The 26,705-nt window shown below is 44.5% G+C and overlaps 1 protein-coding gene and 1 pseudogene across 2 annotated transcripts in view; both read left to right on the forward strand.

The window, feature by feature from the left end:
• Positions 1–3,917: 3,917 nt before the first annotated feature.
• LOC109436187 (coiled-coil domain-containing protein 25 pseudogene) lies at positions 3,918–4,460 on the forward strand (annotated as a pseudogene).
• A 14,034-nt stretch (positions 4,461–18,494) lies between these two features.
• ARSH (arylsulfatase family member H) overlaps positions 18,495–26,705 on the forward strand; it is a 31,344-nt gene continuing 23,133 nt past the window's right edge. For both annotated transcript variants that reach the window (XM_088794849.1, XM_088794848.1), the window contains exons 1-3: positions 18,495–19,153; positions 20,799–20,948; positions 23,122–23,243. In XM_088794849.1, the coding sequence (XP_088650975.1) occupies positions 19,131–19,153; positions 20,799–20,948; positions 23,122–23,243 (295 nt within the window). In that variant the 5' untranslated portion in view covers positions 18,495–19,130. The remainder of the gene's footprint in view (positions 19,154–20,798; positions 20,949–23,121; positions 23,244–26,705) is intronic.

A 26,705-nucleotide genomic window follows, 5' to 3' on the forward strand; every position in this document is an offset into this window, starting at 1 on the left:
GTTGTCTGGCTTTCCTTCAACCCAGGAAGACGTCGCCCTGAACATGTCAGCTGCCCCAGCCCACCGCCGTCCCCTCTGACACTGGCCTTAGAAATAACGACAGCCGTCAGTAGCAACATATGACACGTATATAGAAACTCATTTTGGGCTGTATACGAAAAAGTGGTGTTTTTTGTTTTTTTTTTTCACTTGCTAAGCAGTACCTTTTTTTTTTTTTTTTAATATGGTAGCGGAACCTATATTTCAGGCAACATTAGAGGTAAAAATCATTCTTTTCAAAGATACGGTTTTTGCCCAATGAAGAAGCACTTTCTGCCTGCGTCTAGGTGTTGAATCACGTGAAGACATTTATCGGAAAGCCCCTCTGGCATGGTCACACGGCCTGCCCTGGATATTGCCTAATTTTGCCTTGGGACCCAACATGACAGTTGACCCTACTGTAGCCGCAAAATTCCTTTATGGATCTAGCAAATGAACGCACCGAAGCATGGGGGCCATTTCCTTAGGGACACCTGCCACTCTATGCCAGGTCTCCTGAATGGTGTCGCGAAGCGGGGAGGCCGTCAAGAACCTTGCAATTCTTTTTTGCGTGAGTTCAGACAAAGAGGAAGGCATCTCAGGGGTCCATACGGAAACCCATCCTGGCCTTCACCCACCAGCTGCCACCAGGACGCACATCTCTCCCACTTTGGACGAGCAAAACGGCCTCAACACTTTGCTGAATGCCACGTGGGGGCAAAATCGCCCTGGTCGAGAATCCTGGTGGTAAAGTCGTTTATACATGGCTGGAGAACACTGAATTTCCATCCACTGCTGGCGGTCCGATCTCAGCTCCGTGTTTTTTCCTGAGACCTGAGCTGGTGGCAGAACGAAGGTCTGAGCCCTGGCAGCTGGACTCTAGACTTAGAAATTCCTGCGTTTATCTTTACCTTTATCTTTCCTTCCTCCCTCCCTTTTTCCTGCTCCCCTTTCCTCTTCTTGTCCTTCTCCTGTTGTCTTCCTGTTTGTATCGGCTGTTTCCTGGGTTGTAGTTTAAAGCTTTACTGTTAAGGATTATAAAGGGAACACCTCTTTCTGAGTAAGAAGTCTCTTCCTCCCGTCCGCCAGCCCTGCTCATTTCCCTCGCACAGGCAACGCTTGCACGTTTTCATGAAAGTTTTCTACGGGTCACACACAAGAAGGCAATCTTGAAATCCACCTTCCTAAAGCGCTCACCTCAACTCTGATGTTATTGCTCGAGAGACAGAGAGAGGGAGAGAGAGAGAGAGAGAGAAAATGCCTGTCAGGGAAAAATGAATGGCTTGTTCCCGTAAGGAAATGTCTTATATAGGGTGGGCTAGTTTTAAGAAAAGAAAAAAAGGTGTAAAAGCTGTTTTTAATGTCAGCTAGCATCCTCTATTTTGAAACACGGCCCAACCTGTCTTGCTAAAATTTTGCCCCCAGTTTTTTTTTTTTGTTTTTTTTTTTCTGATAATTACGGACTTTTCTAATCTCTTGGGAACGTAGTCCCTTGTCCATTTCCGAGGCAGAATAGCATGCTAGGCGTGCTTGCTCCTGGTTTATAAATAGCCAAACGTTTCTTGCACTTACATTGCCTTTCAAGCATCTTAAGAAAAAGGGGGTGGTCGGTTGGCTCCGTGGTTGGAGTGCTGGGCTCATAACACCAAGGTCGCCAGTTCGATTCCCACATGGGCCAGTGAGCTGCGCCCTCCACAACGAGACTGAAAAACAAGGACTTGACTTGGAGCCCAGCTGCGCCCCCTACAGGTAGATTGAAACAAACAAACAAACAAACAAAAACAAAACAACAACAAAAAAACGACTGGACGTCCTGTTCCCTAATAGTCCCCAGGAATAAAAAACAAGAAAAGAAAAGAAAAGGAAAAAGGGTTGGTACTTTCAAATATGGAGTAAAATTTCCTACCAGATCAATGAATAAGGGACTCACGTTCATCACAACGAAATATAAGAGAACTGAACACTGGAAGTCAAACACTGGAATTGAAACCAGCTGTGGCCACATTCCTATTTTTATCAAAAGGGGAAATTGGGAAGAGACAAGGCTCCCTAAGACGTCCTTGTTGGAAACCACATGTAAACCTCATAGAGACATATTCTGTGCCATCAAAGGCATTGGATCCGTAGCCTTCATTGTGCAAAACTCGAAACCAGGGTTTTTACGACTTGGCTCTGGGCCAGAATGGCCTGGGGAAGTGTTTACATTATAGATTTCTGCAATCCTTCCCAAGTTTTCTGAGCCGGGAGATTTAGGGTTGGATGCTACAATTAAAAAAGAAAAAATTCTAGTTGACTTTGCCCAATGTCAGAATAATATACACGGAGCCCCTTTAACTTGGAGTCAGAGCTGCCCTCCCAGACGAATGGCCTTGCCTGTCTTACTTGTCAAACCTTGGATGTTATTATAACATGGGACAAAGTCACCTCAGGACGGGGCCTTAGCAGCCTGGTGTCCCAAAGAGCTGTTTGCAAAGACAACAAGAAAGCAGGTGTCGTGACTCCAGGACGGATGCCTCTGGGCTGAAAATTAAAACCACTGTTTAGCATCAGCGTCCCTGTGTCACGTTATCTGCACCAATAGCAACGCCTTCCTTCTGTGATGTCACTGTCCCCTCCGTTTGTCATAAACACCCCTGGCCTTTGTGTCCCCATCGGAACACTGTCTGGGCTTCTGTCTGAATCAGTGTTTCCTGAATAGCTATTCTTTCTTTAAATTCTTTCTTTCTTTTTTTTTTTTCAGTTACAGTTGACATTCAATGTTATTTTATGTTAGTTTCAGGTGTGCAGCATAGCGGTTAGACATTTATATAATTTATACAGTGATTCCCCCCTATTCGTCTAGTCCCCACCTGACACCATCCATAGTTATGACAATATTATTGACTCTGTTCCCTGTGCTGTACTTTACATCCCCGTGACTATTTTGTAACTGCCAGTTTGTACTTTTTAATCCCTTCACCTTTCTCACTCAGCCCCCCACCCCCTCCCGTGTGGCAACCATCCGTTTGTTCTCTGTGTCTACGTATGAGTCTGTTTCTGTTTTGTTTGTTCATTTATTTTGTTCTTTCGATTCCACATATAAGTGAGGTCATACAGTATTTGTCTCTCTCTCTGTCTGACGTCTCTCACTCAGCATAATACCTTCTAGATCCATCCATGTTGTCGCAAATGGTAAGATTTCATTCTTTTTATGGCCGAGTGATACTGCATCGCATAAAGGTACCAGCTCTTCTTTATCTAGTCGTCTATTGACGGGTACTTGGGTTGTTTCCATATCTTGTTGTCCATACTGATCTCGATAAATGCTTGTTGTCTGTCACTTTGCGAGGACTTTCATTTTTAGGTGAAGACCTACCAGGCTTCTGACATTAAAATATGATTCAACTTTCTCCGGCAGAATACTCTTTGTTTCCAGACACACACACACACACACACACACACACACACACTACATATACCTAAGTATATACACATGGACACACACAGACATACACACAACCATATATACACCTTTGCACACATATATACATATACTTACACCTGCATATATATATACATGGATATACCCTGTTTCCCCAAAAATAAGACCTAGCCAGACCATCAGCTCTAATGACTCTTTTGGAGTAAAAATTAATCTAAGACCGGGTCTTATATTACATTTTATAATATAAGACTTAGTCTTATATTATATTTTATTATATAAGACCCGGTCTTAGATTACAGTAAAATAAGACCAGGTCTTATGTTAATGTTTGCTCCAAAAGACGCATTAGAGCTGATGGTCCGGCTGGGTCTTATTTTCGGGGAAACACAGTACACACTGGTTTACGTCCATACCTAGTTTGGTCCAGACATCTGTAGCTTTAAGTAGCTTCATTCCTTAGGTAGTTTCAGGGAGAGTTTAAGAGCTTTTGGTACTTTCACCTCCAATAAAGGGCAAATGAAGCTTTTACTGTAAATTGCTCAAACGTTCTGGTTTGGGGAGGAAGAAAGCCATCAGAACAAATAAACCATGGCTTCTAGTATCCGCACTTTGACAGTTGGTGTTGCTGGAGTCTCTGTACCGCTGCCGGCGTCATGGTGTTCAACTGCACCAGCAGCAGCGTTCACTCATCTGCTTACACTGTTCACATGGGAGGAGATAAATGTGAAAATGAGAGTCTAATCAAGTATGGCCGGCCGGAAGATACTTGGTTTCATGGGGACAAACTCTCTTCCGCTCATGTATGTCTTCGACTACGTAAGGGGGAGAAGACAGAGGACCTTCCAAAGCAAGTCCCGATGGACTGTGCCCATCTTGCGAAGGCCAATAGCATTCAAGGCTGCAAGACGAACAATATTAACGTGCTATAGACACCGTGCGTGGTCTCACCTGAAGGAAACAGCCAACAGGGATGTGGGGCAGATCGGCTTTCACAGGCAGAAGGACGTGAGCATTGTGACCGTTGGAGAAGAAAGTGAATGAGATTTTGAACTGATTAGAAAAGACCAAAACGGAGTGGTTCCCGGACCTAGCAGCACAGCAGAGACTGTGAGGAGAGGAATGAGAAAAAAGCCCAAATTCAGGAAAAGAAAAAGAGATCAAATCAGGATGGCAATGACTCAGATGAATTCACGTGAACGGAGAAAAGCACCTTTTAAAGATGTGAGTTTAAGAGTAAGAAGGTAAGTGCTTATGCAATGAATAAATTAAGACAGGAAAAAAAAAAAAGATGTGAATTTAGGGACAGTCGCAGACGTTTTGATTTCGTCTATGTTCTGAGTTATAAAAAACAAAACAAAACAAATACCTACTCGAGAGTTTTCAAAACTATTGTTCCCTTTTATGCTGACAGAGAGGATCTCATATATATATATAGAAAAATAGTTGGACTTGAAGACAGCATATAACTTCAGGAAAGGGAAAATATTTTTGCCGGACCATGTCTTTATACCTCCCGAAAGCTGGCTGCCCTTGTTCTCGGGATGGGCTTTAGAATGAACCCTCTCTGAAAACTATTTCTGGTACTGTCGTCTGTCTCTGAAAACAGCTGTCTTGGAAAGCTTTTCATATTCTTCCAAATAGCTTCACTTCCGTGAAGAAGAATGTATTGGTGAGCAATATATAGCAGTGTTCCCCTCACCCCCGATTTCCTGATTGGCATAAAAGCACATGGGTTTTGAAGATGCTAGTGATATTTTCAGAAAATTGGCTGGCTTCAATATTCATGTTGCACTGCGTTGTCAGAGTTAATTACCAGAGTTGTCCTCGGCGCTCAGCGTGCCCTGGCTTCTACATTCTCTGTCCTGAGTGACCTGTTCCCACCACACTTCAAGAAATAGTCGGTATTAATCAAGGTTGGGCCTCGTGGCAGTTTTTACCTGGGCACCAGATAACCCAGGTCACGTACATTATAATTCCAGGGCTTGGACTCATTTCTCAGCACTGAGGGGAGAAACAGGAAGGGCTGCTCTGTGAATCATTTGGAAGTTGTAGGTGACCTAATCTTCATGTTGGAATACAGCGTAAAGCGAAAGCTCACGTTGTAATTAGGATTTTAGAAAGAATTAAGCATTGCATTAGCCAGCCAAGTCATTTGTTTATTCACTTTGAAAGGATATTTATTTTGAGTTGTAACCACAGAGTTCAGATTTCTGAATGGTAGACTCAGTAACTTAATATATATAATAACAGTATTACTCATTCAAAAAAAAAAAAAGAAATAAACCATATGTTACAACTAACTTCCTCAATTGTAGACCTAATGAAATCTTAAGGTTTTTATACGTAATCCTGTAAGTGGGTGCTTTGCAAAAACTGATTACAGTAACAATCTAACTTGCTATATACGGAGGGTGTGAGGGGACAGAGCCCCAGAGAGCAGTTTCCAGGCTCTCGGCCTCAGGTGGAAAGGTGCTGGCTCGGGTAGTAGATGGCCGTCAGCTGTGGCTAGTTGGCCGTCAGCTGTAACCAGTTAGCTAATTAGTTACTGATATAACTGCCGTGGCTGTGTTGGTTGGTTGGTTGGTTGGCAGAGAAGTGGACGGCAGGTTGCAGATGGTGTGGCTCCTGTTTCCTGTGCCTCTAACCCAGCCACCATGAGACTATAGTGGTATGATTCCCCTATCTGTGGCTCCGTGGGTGTTCCTGTTTGGCCTCACCATGTCCTGCGTTCTGATGTGGGGAGCGGGAGCTGAGACCCCGCATGACAGGGGGCCAAAAAAAATGTATATACACATTTTAAGAAAGGAAATAGCTGTATTAATTGTAAGACTCAATATATACCAATAACAGAAGATGAATACAAGTCACGTGTGACTTCTGCAATGACAGGAGGTGCTCAGTGTGGTTTCCATCAGCGTCCAGACACTTCTGATCATGGCGAACTCCTGCTTGAGCAGAGATAACATCTCTTAAAATGTATGCATTCTTTTTGGCACCCCCAGCATATATATTATCAGTTTATAAACATAAACATTCATTCGTTTCTTAGGGCTGCTGTAACAAAATATATGCATATGTGGATATTCTCCAGTAAGCTTGAGAGACAGAATTAGACACGTTTTCTTAACTTAGGGCTGCTTGGCATGCTATTTTAATTTTGTTCAATATTTTAAATCCACTCCATTGAAGTATACACACAATGCAATGCATCTGTTTTGAGCATAACAAGCTCAAACTTACTAAGCGTAATAAGCTCTCTTTAATGTCTCTGCCCGTGTAACCAGCACCACAAACAAGAAAACAAACACTGTCATCACCGCAAAATGTTCCTTCCTGCTCCTTTGCGGCCAAACGGTATCCCACCCCCCTGATCCCAGACTTTTCTGGGGTGGCTGCCTGGTGCTGTCGCAGTTCTCATCTCAACGGCTTCTGTCTTGCAAGACTGAGGTGTTCCTGGTCCTTTGGGGGGAGAGAGAGAGAGAGAGAGAGAGAGAGAGAGAGAGAGAGAGAGAGAGAGAGAGAAGGCTTTTGTTGAGGCCATTTTTTGTCTGAGTCCATTTGGTGTTTCTCGGTGGCTGGTTTCTTCAGCGCCACCAAATGAGAATCACTGTTCCAAAGTCAAGTCTTCAGAATGGGTTCCCTGGAGAATTTGTGGGTGGGGGGTGTTGTGACCAGGAATCTACCTGGGTGGCCAACGAGCTCTGTCCGGGGAGACACACCTGCTAAAGCTACGGAGACGCAGCCCAGATGGCCTGGACCAGAGCTTTGGAGGGAGAAGGGAAGGGGGGCCCAGGCTGACCGCTGTCACGCCCATTGGTTCCCTGCCCAGTGTTGCTGGGACCCGATGGATGGAATGCAGAAGGAACAACACATCTGTTTCACAAAACTCTGTGGGGCCTGGAGCGTCATGGCTTTGGCTGTGGTGTCTCTCTGTCACCCCTGTAAGGTCAAGGACAGCTTGGGATGTAGCCCATTTGCCCGGGTTCCTCCCAGAGGCTCTGAGGGAGAATCTGCCCCACGTGTGTCCCCCGAGCTCCGAGGACGGCCGTCATCCTTGCCGTTCCCGATCTGTGCCTTTGTCTTCAAGGATTGCCATCCCTTGGATGCGAGTCTCCGTGTACTAATGTACCCTTTTTACCATAAGGACACCGGCTATACTAGGTTAGGTTCCACCCCAATGACCTCATTTTCACTTGATATTCTGCAAAGACCTTACTTCCAAATAAGGTCCCATCCGCAGGTATTGGGAGCTGGGACCTCAGCATCTTCTGGGGGGATGGAATTCCAGCCATAATTGTACCACTCTGGCAAAACAAAGTCATTGATGCATGTGCCAGCATATTCGTGTCCTAGGGCTGCTGTCACAACGTAGCACACACTGGGTGGCCTAAAATAGCGACAACATAAAATTGTCTTAGAGTTGTGGATGCTGGACGTCTGAAACCCAGGTGTTGGCAGGGTCACTTCCTTCTGGAGGCTCGGAGGGAGAGTTGTGTAGGTAGAAGCAGAAGTGACAGGGACCCCATCCTAAGGGATAGGTTCCTCCAAAGACAGGGCTGCCTGGATAGAGCGGCAAATGTAGACGGAATGGTGGCCACAGTGACAGCTCAATGACAGCGTGGCCTTGCGTTGTCAACCAGAGGTATCTGCAGGCAAATGAGTTGGCCCAAAAGAGTCCTCCGGAAAATGAGGAGATGTTTAAAGGCAGAAGAAGAGCTCATTTCGGCTCCCCTTGTCAATGTCACATCATCCCACCCCTGAGCTGGCGAAGATCGGGAATAACATAGATGGAAATCGCTTATCCTCTTAAGTCAGTGGTAGACTCTGGGCACAGCTTTCTGGGACCAAAAACTCAAATTGAATATGTAAAGCACAGCATAGGGAGTACAGTCAATGTAACTGTAACAGTTATATACGATGTCAGAGGGGTAGCAGATTGGGGGACAGGGGTTATCACTCTCTGAGGGGTGTAAATGGCTAATCATTGTGTTGTTTTGTACACCTGAAACTAATAGAATAAAAAAAGACCAAAGGGGGAGAAGAAAATTTAAATAATGATGAGGGTGGAGAATACCCTCGTGCAACTTTGATGCTGAGATGCCAGCATTTTCCTGATCTTGCTGGAAGGTGTCCGCAGAACGTTCCCACACAAGTAGGTGGTGACTGCCAGGGGGCTGACAGGGGTCGTAAAATGCATCTCGAATTCAGAAATGGTAACACACGGTGTTTCGAAACTGTGACCTCCCACGCTATCTGTGGTCTTTTCACTGTCTGAAGAACACCCTTTGAAGCCCAGGCATGTTTTTGATTTTGATGAAGTCCCATGTATGGGTTATTTTTCTTTTGTCGCTTGTCCTTTTGGTGTCACGTCTAAGAAATTGACAGCAATGCAAGGTCATGAAGATTTGACCCTATGTTTTCTTGTTAAGAGTTTTGTAGTTTCACGTCTTTCATTTTGCGTGTTGGATGCACTTGGAGTTAATTTTGTGGTCTATACACACAGTGGAATATCACTTAGTCGTGAAAAGGAGAGAGGCGCTGACACTCGCCACCACGTGGAGGGACCCTGAGGACACTGGTCAGTGACAGAAGCCAGACACAGAAGGCCACCCAGTATGTGACTCCATTTACGAGAAGCGTCCAGAACAGGCTCCTCCACAGACAGGAAGTGGGTGAGTGATTGTCAGGGGCTGGGGGGAGGGGATGAGGTGACTGCTCATGGCGATGGGTTTCCTTCTGGGGGACGGAATGTTCTGGAACTAGACAGAGTTGGTTGTTGCACAACATTGCAAATATACTACACCCATTGAATTGCACGCTTTACAATGGTTACAATGGCACAGCAATAAAACACAGAACAGCAACGACAGGAAGGTGGGGACAAAAGTATATGCTTCAGAACAGACAGACTCGAGCTTGCAACCTGGCCCAAATTCCAGTGCTAGTAAGTGGTCTGAGCCCCGGCTCAGCCGTGGACCCCAGCCTGTCTGTGTCACCCCCTGCCCCCTGGTGTCCCTAGAGAAAACAGATGTTGGATTTGACCCCTTCTTTGAATGAACAGACCAAGACATGCTTTGTCTGAAAGGATTTCGAATGCCATCGGTCTAATTGTCACAAATGGACCCCATCGTTTTCCCCCCCGAAATTTGTCCTTGTGGACACACCTCACAGATTGGAGATCAGCCTTTGTGGCAAATGATGAAAAAAGAAAAAAAGAAAAGAAGAAGGATCTTTCCACATAACTCATCAGTTTTGAGTCTGGGAATTACAGCAATGTGGCAGCAGGATATTACTGCTGGGGTGTTCTGGGCGACATGGTTCTGTCTCACTGCTGCCAACACGGCAGTCCTGCGTCACAGAGGCTGTGCAGTGTGGTGATAACTGAACTTGGGGACAGTGTCCTGAGATGGCACTTCTCAGCTGTGTGTCTTGGAGGAGGTTGTATAACCTCTCCGTTTCTTGGTTGCCTCCTAGGCAGGTTGGATGACACGCAAAGCTCTCAGAACAGGGTGGGCGTGACACACGGGAACGCCGGGGGCTGCTGGTTGTTCTTGGGAGCTGGCAAATCACAGGGACAAGCCCTTTCTTCTCGTTCACAGTGTATTTTCTGTGTTTCGCGCCTCCCAAGAAGCGCATTTGTCTGCTGAAATGAGGTCATTGGGTGTTTGGGTTTCGCGTCATTTTGGATTCCAAGCTCCTGTGTGACGGTGTGCCTATAACTTTCATAAATTCCTTCCAGGATACGCCCCCAATTTCAACTCTATGTCTTCCACCTCCCTTGCCCCAGGCTTCCCCTGGAACGTCTGGTCCAGGAAAGAAGCTTTCCCTTCTAGAAACATCTGTGGGTCTTCCTCGTCATTCTAGGCTTGGTTTTCCTGACCACTCCCCCGTGCTTCAAGCGTGGCCGATGCAAAAACTGTCTTCTTTCTCCATGTTTTTTTTGGTTTTTTTTCCGAGCTGTTTTCAAGTACTTGAGTTGGGGTGGGTTTGGATCTAGAACCCGGCAATAGATTGAGTCACAGTAGTTGTTTGGTTTCCTACTGCGTATAGAAATTGTGTTTGTCCTGTATTCTAGGCTAGTAAGTGTGCAATTGCGTTATGTCTGAACAAAACCCACCAATGGACATACCTTAATTAAAAAACACACGGTATTGATGAAAAACGCGAACCGTTTGACCCTTGGGAACATGGACCCTAGGCAAGCTGGCTCTAAACCTTCAATCTGCAGAAAGCACAGTCTCTGTGAAGCACGACAGGACCAAGGACGACACAACATGCCATTCCTGTAACGCTTGTGTCTGAAACGTCTTTGCTCCGGAGAAATGATGGTGCTGAGGCTTAGGCCACGTGGATGGTGGATGGCACGCTCGTCTTGTTCACATGAATTGTGTACGAGCCTTTTTCCAAATACCCTCACTTATCACACGCGTATTAAGACTGTACTGAAGGGTGAAATCGGTGAGAAAAACGTCCTGTGATAGAAGCGTTTCTGGAGGGGCGTCTACCTGAGTGCTGCACGAAGGGTGTCTTCAGTGCCCTAGTTCCCCGTATAAATGAAGCTAGTGACACTGGCCTCAGCCGTGTGGGTTGTGTGATGCCGAGTTTACAAGATGTGCTTAGCCTGGAAGATGAAAGCTACTCTTGAGAGTGTGCAGCAGTATTTCAAATGCTGAAATTCACCTCGTTACAATTCCATTTCCTTGTCCCTGCTTTGAACGCCTACCTGGAGTACTTGGTTAAGTGTTTTGTTTTTTTTTAAGTATCTTGGCAGAAAACATATCCAATTTCATTACATCCCCTTAATTATATGTGTATGTGTGTGTGCATGTGTTTAATATCAGTTGAAAGCCTGAGATGAATGATTCCTTTCCTAAATAACTACGTAATAGCTGTTACGGGAAGTTATGTTCAAATATAAAAATAATGGATGGACCTGAGCCGTGCTCAGCCTTGGTCCTTAATAAATATTTAATTAGAATAATGAGTTCAGGGACTTACAACTGTGGCAGGAGCTGACGCTTTCAGGACCAGTGTCCCCAGATGCAGGCGGCGAAGACACAACTGGTTTCAAGTAAGTAAAATATATGAAGTTGACTCTAATTCTGGTTTGGGGCACTTCCACTTGTAAATGGTCAACAGGGTTAAAAGTGAATAGTTGAGTATTTGTTTTATCAAATTAGCTCTTCTCTCTCTGTGTCTGTCTGTCTGTCTGTCTCTCTCTCTCTTTCTCCCTATGTGTTTACGTTGCCTGGAATTTTATATAAATGGAATCATGCAATCCATCCCTTTCTGTCTGGCTCCTTTCACCTGGATTTCAGAATGAGTCTGTATTTCTACCTCAAACCTTGTTGCTGCATAATATTCCATGGGGTCCAGCTGTCTCCGAGTTGGTTTATCCGCTCGCTTGCGGGTGGACAGGTGGGTCAAGCCCTGTTTTCCACTGTGGACTGTATACGTTTGAGAATCTTTATGCGTTTCTCTGGAAGATAATGAAGTGGGGTCATCAAAGACCTTTGGGGGGACACATTTGCTTGATTGTCACACGATGACATCTGAACAAGCAAGTGTGAAACTGCAAAGGTGTCTTTTATTTTTTGGAGAGGGGATCTGTTACAAGGCTCGCAGGACGCTATGTGGCTTGTGCCATCGTGGTGAATAAGTGAATATTCAGCTATCAGCGGTCATAGCTTGGTACATAGCATAACAATTCTGCCTCCTGGGACACTAGGCTTCTTGTCTCTAAATTTACTTCATAACGGCTATAATTTACGTTTTTATTAGTGGTCGTTTTCTTAGGGAAAAGCAAATCCACACAGCAGTGGAGTCTATCTCACCCACTGGAAAAACTGGCTTTCTATGAATAGTTAGGGGGAAACATGTTTTAAATAACAGATACATTGAAAAGTTTCCATGTTGTGGAAGGTTCTATGTTATCTTTTACAATTATAATGTTCCAAGAACCATGGACTGTCAGGCGATTTGGAAGACGTCTGAGAATGTACGTGACTCTCTTTAGAAATCTCTATGTAAGTGAGGGATTCCGTGATAATGCCATGATCAAATTGATTAAGTTTCGTTATGGAATTAGTAACATAAAGCCATGAGCAAACTGGTAGCTTTTAATGATAACACATCTAAATAATAATAATAAAAAAAGAATCTCAGGGCTTCTGTTTTAAATCAACAACCAAACGACTGAGAAAGGGACACTGTTGCATCATTCATAAGCGGCATTAGGTATTCTGCAAGAAGATAATTTCCCATTAGTGTAGTTCAGTGGATCTCACTGTGGACAGAGGGTAACTGTCGGCTAGGGGACATTTGGTGATGTCTGGGGACTTTTGTGGTTGTCACACTGGGGCGGGGGTGCTCCTGGCATCTGCTGGGTGGAAACCAGAGATGCTACTCAACGGCCTGCAGGGCCCAGGACGCCCCACATTGGACAGTCATCCAGCCCCAGACGGCAGTGGTGTGAGGCTGAGAGACCCTGACTTAGCGTCAGAGACGCTATCTATCTGTCTGTCTGTCTGTCTATCTATCTATCTATCTATCTATCTATCTATCTATCTATCTATTATCTATTAATATTAATATCTCCCTATAATCTATCCATCCATCCATCATCTATGATCTATCTTCTATCTGTCATCTATGTATCTGTCTTTTATCTCTATATCTGTCTATTTTCTACCCGTGTGTATATTTAGCTATCAATGGTCTGATTCTATATCTCTGTATCTATTACCTACCTATCTATCTGTCTTTCTATGGCAGTGGCTCAAAGCTGGGGATGAATTTTGTCCTCCGTGGGACATATGACAATGTCTGGAAACATTGTTGTCGTGATGGGGGAGGGGATAGCTCCTGGTACCTGCTGGGTGGAGAGCAGGGACAGTCTTCAGTGTCCTACAAGGGACAGGACGCCCCACCTCGGACACTCATAAGCCCCACAAGTCCGTCGTGTGAGGTTGTGAGACCTTCTCGAATACAGGTGTACCCCTCACCCTCACGCCTCCCACATATGTGGAGTTTGACTTCTTTATACATCCCTGGCACCGGCTGTGCTGTGGCCAAATTTAGTGGCACTGCAGGTTTGGTTCCTGAGCACACAGCAAAGCAAAGTAAGGAGAGGCTGAAATGGGAAGTAGGGTCCATAGCTTTTGTCCACGTCAAGTAGGGGCTGCTGAGTTTTGGCCTGTTTTTCCTGGGTTGTAATGGCGCCTAAGACTTGTTCATCTAAAGCTGCACCCAACCAGTGGCTACGCTGGGCGTTAAGCCGCTTTGAGGCAGCCACTCTGCAAGGTGGCTGTGGGATTTGGTCGGTCACTGTGTGTTTTTTCAGGTGTTGGGGACAAGACAGCAGCGTCTCTTTCATGGGAAGAATGCGGGCTTTTCCCAGACTGGTTTCAATGGCCTGACTATTTCAGCTGATCCATACTTACAGAGAGAACATTTTAATGGATGGAGAGGCTGTATTTAAATTTATGAGTTTGGCTATAAGTGACACCCCACTCCTGCACCCCATTTTACCCGTGTAAAAGGGAGACTGATGATATTATTCCTGTCCTTTCCTCGTGCAGAAGTGGGGAGACCTGAGGACAAAACACCCACGTGACATTGCTACCTCCTTGGATGAAAGGTCCCGTAAAAGTAATTACTGTTTGCATTTCACGGGCGCAAGGAAGTGCCTTAGAGACTTATACAGTTTTATCATCTAAGAGACCCAGGAGGTCAAGGAATGCATCCTCTTTATTTTAAAGGAAATAGCAAAGAAGTCTGTCCTATGAATATACAATGAAGGTCCGACAGTTCAGTTCGCAAACTTTCCACCGTGCACTTACACGGTGGAGAGATCACAAACGTAATTGTCCGACTGGCATCCCATTTATTCACCCAGTCCTCTTTATAATGGGAGCTCCAGCTGGTTTCAGTTTCACTGTTTAAAAATCATGTTGCAACAGACATTCTCACTCCTGATTTTTGAAATTAAAATCTTTTTTTTTTTTTTTTAGTATTTAGTGGCAACTGACCCTCACAAAAACGTTCACCAGCAGTGTCAAGGTAACTGTCTTTGAATCTTTGTTAAAACGACAGCATAGAATCCAACTTGAAAAATTACTGGTGTTTTCACAGAGACATATTCTCCTGTGATCCTTAAAATTTCCTTTTTCTGGTGGCTGAGACGAGGGTAATTTTTATGGGCTTATTGATCATTTGTTTCTCTTCTATGACCTGACACCTTATGTTTAAGTTTTCTATTGTATTTTTGTTCCATTTCTAATTTATTTATACGACATATTGCAGATGTTTCCTCTTTCTGTGAACATGTCAGTTTTGCTTTGCTGATGGTATCTCTTGACCTAAGAAACATCCACACCTGTAGAGAAGTTTAATTTATTTGAGCCAAACTGATGACAGTTGCTGGGAAGCAAAATCTCAACAGATGAAGAACATGGTCTGGAGAACGGCAGTTTTGCAGCTTATTTTGTACATTAGACTCAAAGGAAGAGACGTAAGGAGGGTTACATGAAATCCACGGGTGGGAGAAAGCCAAGCGGCGAAACCTCTGGGATGGGATAAAAACTAACACAGAGAGACACACACTTTTTTTTTTTTTTTTTCTCCTTTGAAGGTAATGTGTTTTATTTTTCCTGGCTTACTTTGGTGAGTGCAGGATAGAAAAAAATGAACAGTTACAGCACCGGAGATGGTATTTGGGGAACAAGAAAACAAGGAGGGTTTCTGTGGTCTCCTGCGCTGGTTGGAGGTTGTGCCCTGAGGGGTCTTAAAAGGAGATCACTCCCACATTCCAAGGCGATGTTATCTTAGATGCAAAAAGACAATAGACAGGCTCTCTTCAGGTAAAGATTGACTTTTGTCCAGGAAGCTACAAGCCAAGGATGGGACTACCCGCCAGGACCAGGTGTTAGTTAGGAATTTTTATGTTCAGACCATCCCCTGTGGTTAATTTCGGCCTCTGAGTTTGTCAGCTCTGCCGTGCTGGCCTCCCCTGAGCTTGTCAGGTTTAGTATGTGGCCCCTTTCTTTGTCCACACTCTTATCATATCGAAGCTTCTTTTTTCTTACATATTTCTTTTCCTGTGGCTGCTGTAAAAAATTACTAGAAACTGATGTCTTACAACAGCAGAGATATGTTCTGTCCCAGTTTTGGAGGCTGGGCGGAGAGCACAGGCCTGAGTGTGGGGAGAAATGTGACATCACGGTGTCCCAGGGCCGCCTCCCTCCGGAGGCCCCAGGGGACGGTCCCTCCTGCCCCTTCCAGCTCCTGGGGGCTCCAGGCGTCCCCGGGCTGGTGGCCACCTCCCTCCCATCTCTGCCTCCGTCTCCACGTGGCATCTCCTCTGTGTCTGTGTCCCTCCTCTTCTGTCTCTGACGAGGACACTGTCATTGGGTTCAGGGCCCCCTGATCCAGGACGACCTCACCTCAGATCCCTCACTCAGTCCCATCTGCAAAGACCCTGTTTGCAAACAGGGCCCCGTTTGCCAGGTGCCTCCGTATAAGTATCTGATAGATGCTCACTAAGGTACCCATGGCTGACACACTTTCTTATTTTGAGATCATTGGGATTTTACCTCTAAAGACAAAACCAGTAAAATTTGGAATAGTTTTAACACATTTTCTTTTGGCTTTATGGAGATAGAATCGACATATAGCATTGCGTAAGGTTAAGCTGTATAATGCGACAATTTGATATGTGTGTATACTGCCAAATAATTACCATAATCAGGCTAGTTATCACGGCTGTCACCTGACTTAGTTACAGTTTTTAACCCCATCATTTTGGAAGGTCCATTCCACCACCACGGCTCCATCCATCTATCTATCTATCTATCTATCTATCTATCTATCTATCTATCTATCTATCTATCTATCTGTCAATCTACCCATCCATCTGAGGGAATGTAGAATGCACACATATTCACATGCATTTTGCCTGCAACATTTCACCTGTTTTGGAATGTAAGTCTCCTATTGGCTCACATGCTTCCTGGTCTTTCTCAGATGCCAGCCATTAATAACACGACCTTATCGAATAGCTTTTTGAGGGGTGCTTCTTGATTGGGTAGGTGATTCTGGAGACGCCTTTAAATACATTTGGAAAACAAAACCAATGTGTAAATCCAGAGTTGGGTTTGATGCCAGCCTCATGCATTTCCAGAAGCTCAAGTGTGGGGGCAGAGCCCCAGAAAGTAGTTTCCAGGCTCTCGGCCTCACATAGAAAGGTGCTGGCTCAGGTAGTAAATGGCCATCAACTGTGATTGGATGGTCATCAGCTGTGGCTAGTTGGCCGTCAGCTGTAACCAGTGAGCCATTGGCCACAATATAACTGCTGTGGCTACGCCAGCAAGGGAGGAGAGAGGAGAGAGGAGGAGAAAGAATGGGGGCTAGCAAGAAGATGGTGGCTGGGCTGGCAAGCGTGGATGGCGGTTTGCGGACAGTGTGGATCCAGCCTCCAGCGAGACTATAGTGGTATGACTCCCCTACCTATGGCTCCGTGGGTGTTCCTTTTTGGCCTCACCATGTCCTGCGTTCTTGTGTGGGGAGCGGGAGCAGAGACCCTGCAGGCCTCCCCGCACGACAAATGGCGCAGCGAACAGGGTCTCCCGCACGACATCAAGCAGGCCTCACAATGAGATAATATTTGATAGAATCCTATGTTAAAATTTGGGGGTGGGGGTAGGGGAAGGAGAGGGAAGGCATTCAGACTAGGATGGGGCAGCTTCCTGGATACAAAGGGTCCTTTCGATATTCCTGAAAATCTGGAATTGACAACATTGGATTGATTTCCTTCACGAAGGAAAGAGTTATTTTCATCTATGACTAATGAATGGTTTTTGTTCCTCGCCACTTAGGAAGAACTCTGCACTGGTGGCTAGGACCACCACTTCTGACTTTTACCAATCTTGGATGGACAGAGGCTTATATGTTAGTGTGGAAAGGGCTACAATTGGCGGGAAAAAAAAGCAGCATTCCTGTAGACCTTGATTTCTGTAAACTGTCTTTACTGGAATGGTATATATTGTGTTAGAGCAGTTGGAGAGAGAGAAAATATAATCTGGACACAGTGGAATCAAGTCTAACGCAGAATTATCGATTGGGGTGTGGGGCAGAAACAATGGGCCACCACTCAAAGGGTGATGTGTGGGTTTCACCAAGGGCCCCCCCGTAGTAGCCTCCAGAAATGTCACATTTGGGAGCTTTCCTTGAGGTCTAAGATTAGAAGGCCCTGGGGGTTGACACACACACACACACACACACACACTCACACGGTTAGTAGTCAGACCTCATATTGAATCCCACGTCTGCAATTTACCAGCCTTGTGAAAGTCTTTAAACTCTGTGACCCCCCAGCTCCCTCTCCCCAGAAAACAGGTGAGCTGTCGTTAACCCTTCCAAGCCAGCCAGGGAGATATTATGAGGATTCAGTGGGGACAGGTGTGTGTGGAAATGCCTTGGGGATGAGGAAACCTGTATAGCAAATGGCCGCGTTCTTAATCTTTATTCTATGTCATTTGTCTTGTGGCTTCTCAGCCTAAAACAACCTCACTGGCTGCGAGGAATTTGAAGGTTCCAGGTAGGGGGGACACCACACTGGACCAGTCTCTGAACTCTTGTGAACGGATCCTAATTACAGCCGCTTCACCTGTCCTTCTCTGCCAGATGAGTCTGGCCACCATGTGCTTTTCAGGATAGAGAGCATTGATTTTCCACTGTGTGTAGACCACGCAACAACGTTCTCTCCAGCAGAGTCTGTACGACACCTGACATTTAAGTTCGTGAATTAATCCTAGGAAAAGTGCTACATACCTCACTGCTGAATATCACTGTGGTCACCTTCAAAGTCCTCCCCTTGGGAAGCTGTGCGCCAATGCCAGCACCTAGTCCACCCTTCAAAGCAATGTTGGAATTCTTTTTCTGGAGTGGCCATCAGAGCTGTCGTCGTATTACTCTTGGTGTCCTGAATGTCATCAAAATGTGTTCCTTTCACTATTTCCTTTATCTTCGGGTAAAGAAGGAAGTCATTGGGGGCCAGATCAGGTGAGTAGGGAGGGTGTTTCAATACAGTTATTTGTTTACTGGCTAAAAACTCCCTCACAGACAGTGCCGTGTGAGCTGGTGCATTGTCGTGATGCAAGAGCCATGAATTGTTGGTGAAAAGTTCAGGTTGCCTAACCTTTTCACGCAGCCTTTTCAGCACTTCCAAATAGTCAACTTGGTTACCTGTTTGTCCAATTGGTACAAATTCATAAGGGACAATCCCTCTGATATCAAAAACGGTGAGCAACAGCGTTGCAGCGAGTTCAGGAAGAAAATTGTCAGACTGCATACATACAAACATTTACTGAGTACGTGCCTGTTCCCTGAGGACCTGTGTGTTTTAGTGACTCTGGAAGGAAGGGTTTTGTTGCTGGACCAACGTCATTTGTTGGAAAGCTCCCATGACAACGATGCTGAGGTAAGATGACTGCCTCACGCACATGCTTTTGCCACGTTTTCTCTGCGCAAATGTCGCTTGTTTGCAGTTGGGTATAAAGCACGACGTGCGTCACCACACAGAGGCTCGTTAGCACGTTGAACCATCACCTGTCTAGCGATGAGGAAAATACGGGGTTTGCAGACGTTCTCAGCTTGTTCTTTTGCTCCTTAGGTGACAGAATAAGAAGCCATGAGGCAGCCTTTCTGTGAGTGGTGAGTGGACACAATCGTCAGCTTTCACTAATCTCTGAGTCTAGAGAGAAGGGTTCTCCGTCTGAGTTGTCTCCATCCAGGGTCATACTGGGTCTGCTTGGTCAACTGGGGATGTGAAGAGGGTAGTGGGGAGTGTGTTGGTGGATGTGGGTTGATGGAGTCCTAAGGGATGGTCCTAAAGGGATGGCAGTACATGTGGGAATGAATTCACAGGGCAAAAGGCGCGACTTGCAGACATGGAGGCTGCACAAGGACCAAAGTCATGGATGATGGTAGAAATTTAAGGCGGCTCACGGGTGTGCCAGTGGTGGAGACGGGTGTGACAGGAGAACGTGACAGAAGAGCCAAGAGTTCACATCAGTGCAGCTTGTCAGTCATGCTGGGAAGGGTGGGATTTTTAATCCCAAGAGCCAATGGGAAGCCACTGGACTTCCTTAGGGCGGATGGCAACCAGGAGTGTGTGTTTAGGAGATTGCTCTGCCTGGTTGCGTTTTGTTCCCGCCAGGTGGCAAAAATGGGGATGGCCAGGCCAGCGAGGATGATTTTGGGATCTACAAGTGAGTGACTTGGGCTCCAAGGATGGGACTAAACGTACATGGATGCAATGAATTTAAGATGTGGGTTTTTTGTTGTTGTTGTTTTTTGTTTTGAGGTGCAACTAACAGGACTTAGAATTGATTGGATGACATTTCGGGTTCGGGAACCAGTTACCTGCATGAGCGGATGGATGGTCCTTAATTTGTAATGACCGTTTTCCATCAAGGGTGGTTTTGTGTGTGTGTGTGTGTGTGTGTGTGTGTGTGTGTTTTCAGCATGTTATAGGGTCCAACACTTACACATGCGTTACTCTACAGTCTAAACTTTAGTAGAATATTGCAAAATGTTACATTTCCTTTTTTAGATGCTGAAAGAATTTCTGGGATTTGTTTTCCTTTGGGTTTTTCTTTCTTTCTTTCTTTCTTTTTTTTCCTTTGGCACTTGAGTATCCCCCACGTGATTGATGTGTCCTGTGGACATAATTTCTTCATGAAGAAAAGGCTTAATTACTGTCTGTACTCAGATGTAACCCAGAATACTGGTTTTCCATCATTTACTCCTGGGCTTGCACCCAAGAAGTTACTAGAGTTTCTGCTGGCGTTTTCCCCTGTGTGGCTTGGGGCAACATTACAAAGTTATAAAATGTATGAAAAAGTACAACTGAGCATTAAAAAACAAAACAAAACCCAACAAGCCTGACTAGCTGCCTATTTGCTCTTACTTTCCATTTTGTTTACATTTCTATACAAAGAAATCCAATTATGAGACCTCACACTCCACTTTAACCACTGTTAGGTTGTTTTTTAAGAGCCTCACCTCACTGAAACGCCTGGAGAAGTTATGAGACTTTAATGTCCCCATGCACGTAACATTAACTGGTAAATTATTCTGCATTAACTTAAAACAGGACTTTAAAAAAAAAATGCTGGTTTCTGAGGAAGCCAGCTCGGGTATGACGTGTAATGGAAACTGCTAAAGAATGCCATTATTTCCTTTCTTAAGTTGCCTAAAATGCAAATGTGAATTGATGGTTTCTATTTTTTTTTCTTTTTATCCTCCCTCCCCCCCAAAAAAAAACAAACCAAAAAAAAAAAACAAACCCTTTCAGGAACTGCTGGCTGTCGCTATCACTGTGTTACTTGTTTGGGGGACTCAACGGAACGTTCGTGACAAGGAACGCCAGGCCCAACATTGTCCTCTTAATGGCAGACGACCTTGGGGTGGGCGACTTATGCTGCTATGGTAACAACACGGTGAGGTAAGACGTTCTCCCGCCTGTAGAGGGCGCTGCCGCGTGTCTCCGGTCACATCTGTGCCTTTGAAAAAAACAGACTGGAGTCAGTTGTCGTCCAGGACAGCAGAGGTCGCCTTAGGCAAGCTGCGAAATGTCAGGACAGCATTTGACAACCCGTCTCCTTAGTTTATATGTAGTTGCTGCTGCTGCTGGTTCTTTTTTTTTTTTTTTTTTATTGTGGTTAAAAAAAAAGAAAAAAAAAAAAGGAAAAAAACCACATAACACAAACTTGACCTGTTTAACCAACTTAAAGCTAGAGGTTCAGGGGCATTTAGTAAATTTACAATGTTCCACAACCATTCCCGCTGTCTAGTTCCTAAACTTTTTCACCGTCACCTCCAAAAGGTGAGCCTGGACTTACTAACAGTCTTCCCCTGTGCCTCCCCGTCTCCCAGACCCTGGCAGCCACTGACTGCTTTCTGTCTCTGTGGATTTGCCTGTTCTGGAAATTTCTCATAAGTAAAATCATATAATGTATTAGCTTGCTAGGGCGGCTGTAACGAAGTACCCCAGACTGAATGGCTTAAATAATAGACATTTATCTCTCCTGGTCCTGGAGGCTGGAGTGTGAGGTCCAGGTGTCCCAGGGCTGGTCCCCCATGAGGCCTCTCTCCTGGGCGTGTGGACGGCCGTCTGCTCCCCGTGTCCTCACATGGCCGTCCCTCTGTGTGTGTCTGTGTCCTCATCTCCTCTCCTTATAAGGACACAGGCCTATCGGATCAGGGCCCACCCTATTGACCTCATGTCACCTTAGTCCCCTCTTTACAGGTCCATCTGCAAATACAACCACATTCTGAGGTCCTGGGGGTGAGGGCTCCAACGTATAAGTTTTGGGTGACACACTTCAGCCCACAACACATAATATGTGCTTTCCTGACTTCTTTCACTGAGCATAAGGTTTTCAGGGTTCATGTACGTTATAGAATGTCTCAGGGCTTCATTTCTTTTCGTGGCTGAATAATATTCCACTGTATTAGTTCAGAGTTTTTCAACATCTTCCTCGGATTCTTTCCAAAGCCTCTGATACCCAACATTCTCCTTTGTCAGCCTGTCCTCCATCACTACACAAATTCTGTTCATGTGCAAATATATGGTCCCTCTTCCCTTGAATTTAAATTGCATGGATTTACCTTGAAATGCAGATTGCAGTATAGCCCCATAATTTATGCGTACATGTGCAGATTGAGAGGAGTTGGTCTACTTACAGGCATTTTAGGTCTCTATAAAGCAACAAACTGAGGCAGGTGTTTTTCTGTCTGCCCCCTCTGTGGATGCTGTGGGTCAGAAAGGAAACTTTACTCAGGATTCATAGGCTGTCACTCTCAGACAGACACTGACTGTGCCCCCACAAGTGTGGGCTACACAGACAGATCCTTCCCACAAAGATACTGAGAGTGTTTGAGCGGTAAGACTCTCCCATCATCACCTGTCTGTGGGATTGTGAGAGGAGCATGCTCAGGGAAGAGCAATGCACCCTGTTCTGCCTCTACTATTTAGGTGACCTATTATTTTGGGGGGTGGGGGTGGGAGTGGAGGTCGTAATCTGGAGACCTTAAAATATTGGACAATCAAAATGGGAAATTGACTGAATTCAACCATGTCAGAATTTGGTTATAAGAAAAGACAGATTTTCCTGCAAGAAACACACGAACATTTTATGGAATCTAAGTGACCCATTAATTTTAGGAATTTGACAAGAGCCAGTTGAGCAGCTTTTCTGTTGAAATGCCTGTTAACTCAGCTGAGTACCATCTGTCCCTGAAAATAAGACCAGGTCTTATATTAATTTTTGCTCCAAAAGACTCACTCATTAGGGCTTATGTTCATGGGAAGTCATCCTGAAAAATCATGCTAGGGCTTATTTTCCAGTTAGGTCTTATTTTGGGGGAAATACGGTAGTAGTTTAATGATACCTGGTGACCCATTTGCATTTGTGATCATTTTGCCTGCAGATATATTGTTGTACACTCTGCTTTTCCTTTGCATCCTAGCAGGCAGATGGATTGAAGTTTCAAAAGGGTGTATTTCAGATTTACTGGACAGAGAGTCACCTTGACCCAAAACATGATGGCTTTGAATCTTGTTCATTTTATTGGGAATTGGAAACTTGCAAGCTGAATTCCTGTTTTGTCTGCAGCACACCCAACATTGACCGCCTGGCGAGTGAGGGAGTAAGGCTCACCCAGCACCTGGCAGCTGCCTCTGTAGGCACCCCAAGTCGGGCTGCCTTCCTAACTGGCCGGTACCCCATCCGATCAGGTGGGCCTGGGGAATGCAACAGCATTTTTGTCTCACAATCCTGCCTTCTTATAATTTACTTTTCTTTGCAGCTCTTCATAACAATTCTCAAAAGGTCACTTGAGGTATTAAGAATCTAAATTCAAATGAAGGTTGTGTTGCTATACCTGGTCGGTTTAAACAGGTGTGTGTTGCCCGGGGCCACCAAATCTGCTCACCTGTATGCCTACAGTGAGCCTCTGATGAGTAATTTCCAGGTTGCCTTGGACACACACTACCGTTTCTAGGTGCTTGTAGTAACAGCCCTTGTCTTGTAGTAATAGGTTTCTCATCTCTTAAAGCTAGCTGAGACCATGTAATCAAGCATTCTAATGAAAGTGGGTCCATCCAGCCTCTGGGGATGAGATTGGAAAACCAGAAGGAGCAATTGGGAAGAAAGTGTGGCTAAGAAAATGGAAAAGAAATGGGAGCCATACATAATCTCTCTCTCTCTCTCTCTCTCTCTCTCTCTCTCTCTCTCTCTCTCTCTCTCTCTCTCACATGCACACACACACACTCTCTCACGCACACACACTCACACACACACACAATTTCAACATCCATACTCACCAAGTTGAGTGTAATGATCACAATTTAATATTTCCCTTTGTAGCTTAGCTTAGAATCAGCAACATAACCATCAATGTGGAAATGACATTATAAATATCAATTTTTATACCCAGCTAAAACTCAGTGATGCCTTTGGCATCTGCTGAGGGCTTCAGGGTTACTGGCCTTTACATGAAATTGCCCCAGACTATTGTGTTTTCATTAAGTCTAGTATCTGCTTGTCGCAATTATAATATATCCATCCTTGTAGTTTATTTTTCAGTGACAGCTTTTCCTCTGAGTTTTCCTCCTTCTAAGTGATAGCTTTTCATTAGGTCCGGGGAATGGGCTAATCAGGTTAATTTGAATTATATGACATTTAAAAATAAATAAACATTGCAAGTTCTTGTCCCAGGAACTTTGATGCATTACCATCTATTTTTCTATTTTTGTTGCTCAAAGAACTTTTTTCATAATTCAGTGTGCTCAATTTTGTTTGAAATAGTTTACCACATAGTTTGTGTCTAAATACTGCATTACTGTGTACGAATAGGTGATAAAGATACACATCTGTATTCTTTTAAAAAGCAATTACTTTTATAATTTCATGGGATTCTAAATATTGATTAGGTGGAAAAATCTATCTTACAAAATTAAGAATAAAAAGTGGTTGAAGGAGTTATTGATCAAATCATTGCTATTTTTTTTTTTTTTTGGCACAAATCATTCAATTTAATTCTTCCTGCTCATCAAACAATTCTAGCAAAAAAGAAAATCGATTCAATTCCAAGGTAACATTCCAATACTTCCCTTAATGAAACAGGTTCTGTTTCCCATGAGTGATACCATATTATCCAACTTCTTACTCTTTCTAGGATAGGACCCTTAAAATGATCATTTACGTATCCATCTTTAATCCTCACATTCCTTGCTTCTGGTTTTTTTTTTTATACGAGTGCCTTTAAAACCAGCTGTTAATTTATTCACCTAGCAGTCTAACTCCACCTAAAACAATATGGGAAAAGAATTGTGACACCTTTACTCTCTCATTCTCCTATTACATGAATCACAGAACTGATGTACCCACCAGGAGGTGTGTTCTTATCCAGAAGAAACTACTTAGGATAAAATCTACTCTCTGCCTAGTGAGTTCTTGAATCCACGAGCTTAGAGTTCATGGAAATAGGACAATGACATTCAAGAGGAAAGCTCTGACCTCTAATCTGACCCCCTCAACGTATTAATATAATATTTATTCCTTTTATGATGTAAACGTTCCAAATAGTTCTTGTTCCTAAGTTCAGAAGAAGTAGTTTTAAAAAGGTGATAGTTTGGGGGCGGGGAAGACAAAGCTTTGTTGTTGTTTTTTTAAACAAAGGGACATATTTTCAAGCTGTGATCATAAGAGATACTTTGATTAAAATTCTTTAGATGCTATTTTTTCACCATTCAGAGTGTCAAAAAAATCGACACTCTTAACACTTAGTTGCTTGAAGAGACTGTGGGGACATTTTGGCATTTAGCCTTTCAATCAGCAACTCCATTTTTGTAGAAATTGATCAGTCATAGTTTCACGTGTTCTAAATAACACATGTTGTTATTTCTTATAATCTTATCTAGCACTAAGAGATTGGGGAAATAAAATTAAATGTTTACTGGTAGGAAGCGACTGGATAAATAATGGTGTGTTTATAACATGGCACCTTAATGCATGCTTCAAATGGCAGGGGAAGGTTTCCACATCCTCGGAGACCCCGAGAGTTCTCTGAGGTACTTTTGTTAAGTGAAAAGAGCAATCTGCCGGCCAGCGTGGAGAATACATACCTACTAGGTTTGATGCAAAAGTAATTGCAGTTTTTGCAAAAATTTTTTTAACCTTTTAAATGCAATCACTTTTGCACCAACCTAATGCTACAGAATTCTCCTTTAATTCATGCCTAGGATATTCTTGGGAACACTTCTGTGTGACAATGAGTGACTTTCCTTGAGATGCTTTCATTCATAGGTTTCTTCTTGGCAGTTGTCCCACAAGTAGGGCGCAACACCACGAGATGTGGTTGCAGTGTTGATGCTCAAACAATAGTGACAATTAGAATTTCAGGAAGCCGCAGCTCGTAGGGGCCTGTCAACCATCCCAAAAAGCCTTCCTAGAAGACGTGCCACAGGAGGAAGGGTGGGTTCCCCCTGAGAAAATGACGCACAAAGATAACGCGGGGATGTGTGACTGAGTAAAGAGATGGGGGTGGCCGCCCAAACAATCACACATCTCAGAGCAGGAAAGACTGTATAAGCCATGCCCCACATTTAGATTTGAACAGAGGGTGATGGAAGGGCATTGGTGCGTTTTGACGGGAGAAAAGACGGATTGGAAGGGTCCTTGGGAAGGTGATTGAGACTGGTAGACAGAGGAATTCAGCTATGGGACTCCATTGCGGAGTGCATCTGATGCTCTGCTCCAAAGCCATGACGTCAGAGATTAAAAGAAACCTGAATTGTTTACTGAGGTGGAGTTGTCAGGACTTGGTGATTGATTGGAGGTGAGGCTGAGGGAGGAGGGAGATTCAAAAGGAGCCCATGCATTTCTGGACACGACGACTGGGAGAATTATGGTCCTTTACTGAGGCGGGTTTCAAGCACAGAGATGAGGGAGTCTGTGTTTGCCGTGCCAAGACTTGGATTCCCAAATAGACAGAAGCCCACTGTGCAGCTGAAGGTAGGACAGAAACTTCTGTGTCTCCCCCATGTGGGCTTTTCACCCCCTACAAAGATGGGGTTCAGGTTCAGAATTGATGTCCAAGGATAGCCTGTGCAGTAACACGTCCAGTTAAACTTGAATTTTGAATAAGCAACCAATACATGCCCTCGGCAATATTTGGGACAGACATGTCTACTCGA

Source organism: Rhinolophus sinicus, chromosome 18, assembly GCF_057876585.1.
Source record: "Rhinolophus sinicus isolate RSI-liver-muscle chromosome 18, RSI-T2T, whole genome shotgun sequence".
NCBI lineage: Eukaryota > Metazoa > Chordata > Mammalia > Chiroptera > Rhinolophidae > Rhinolophus > Rhinolophus sinicus.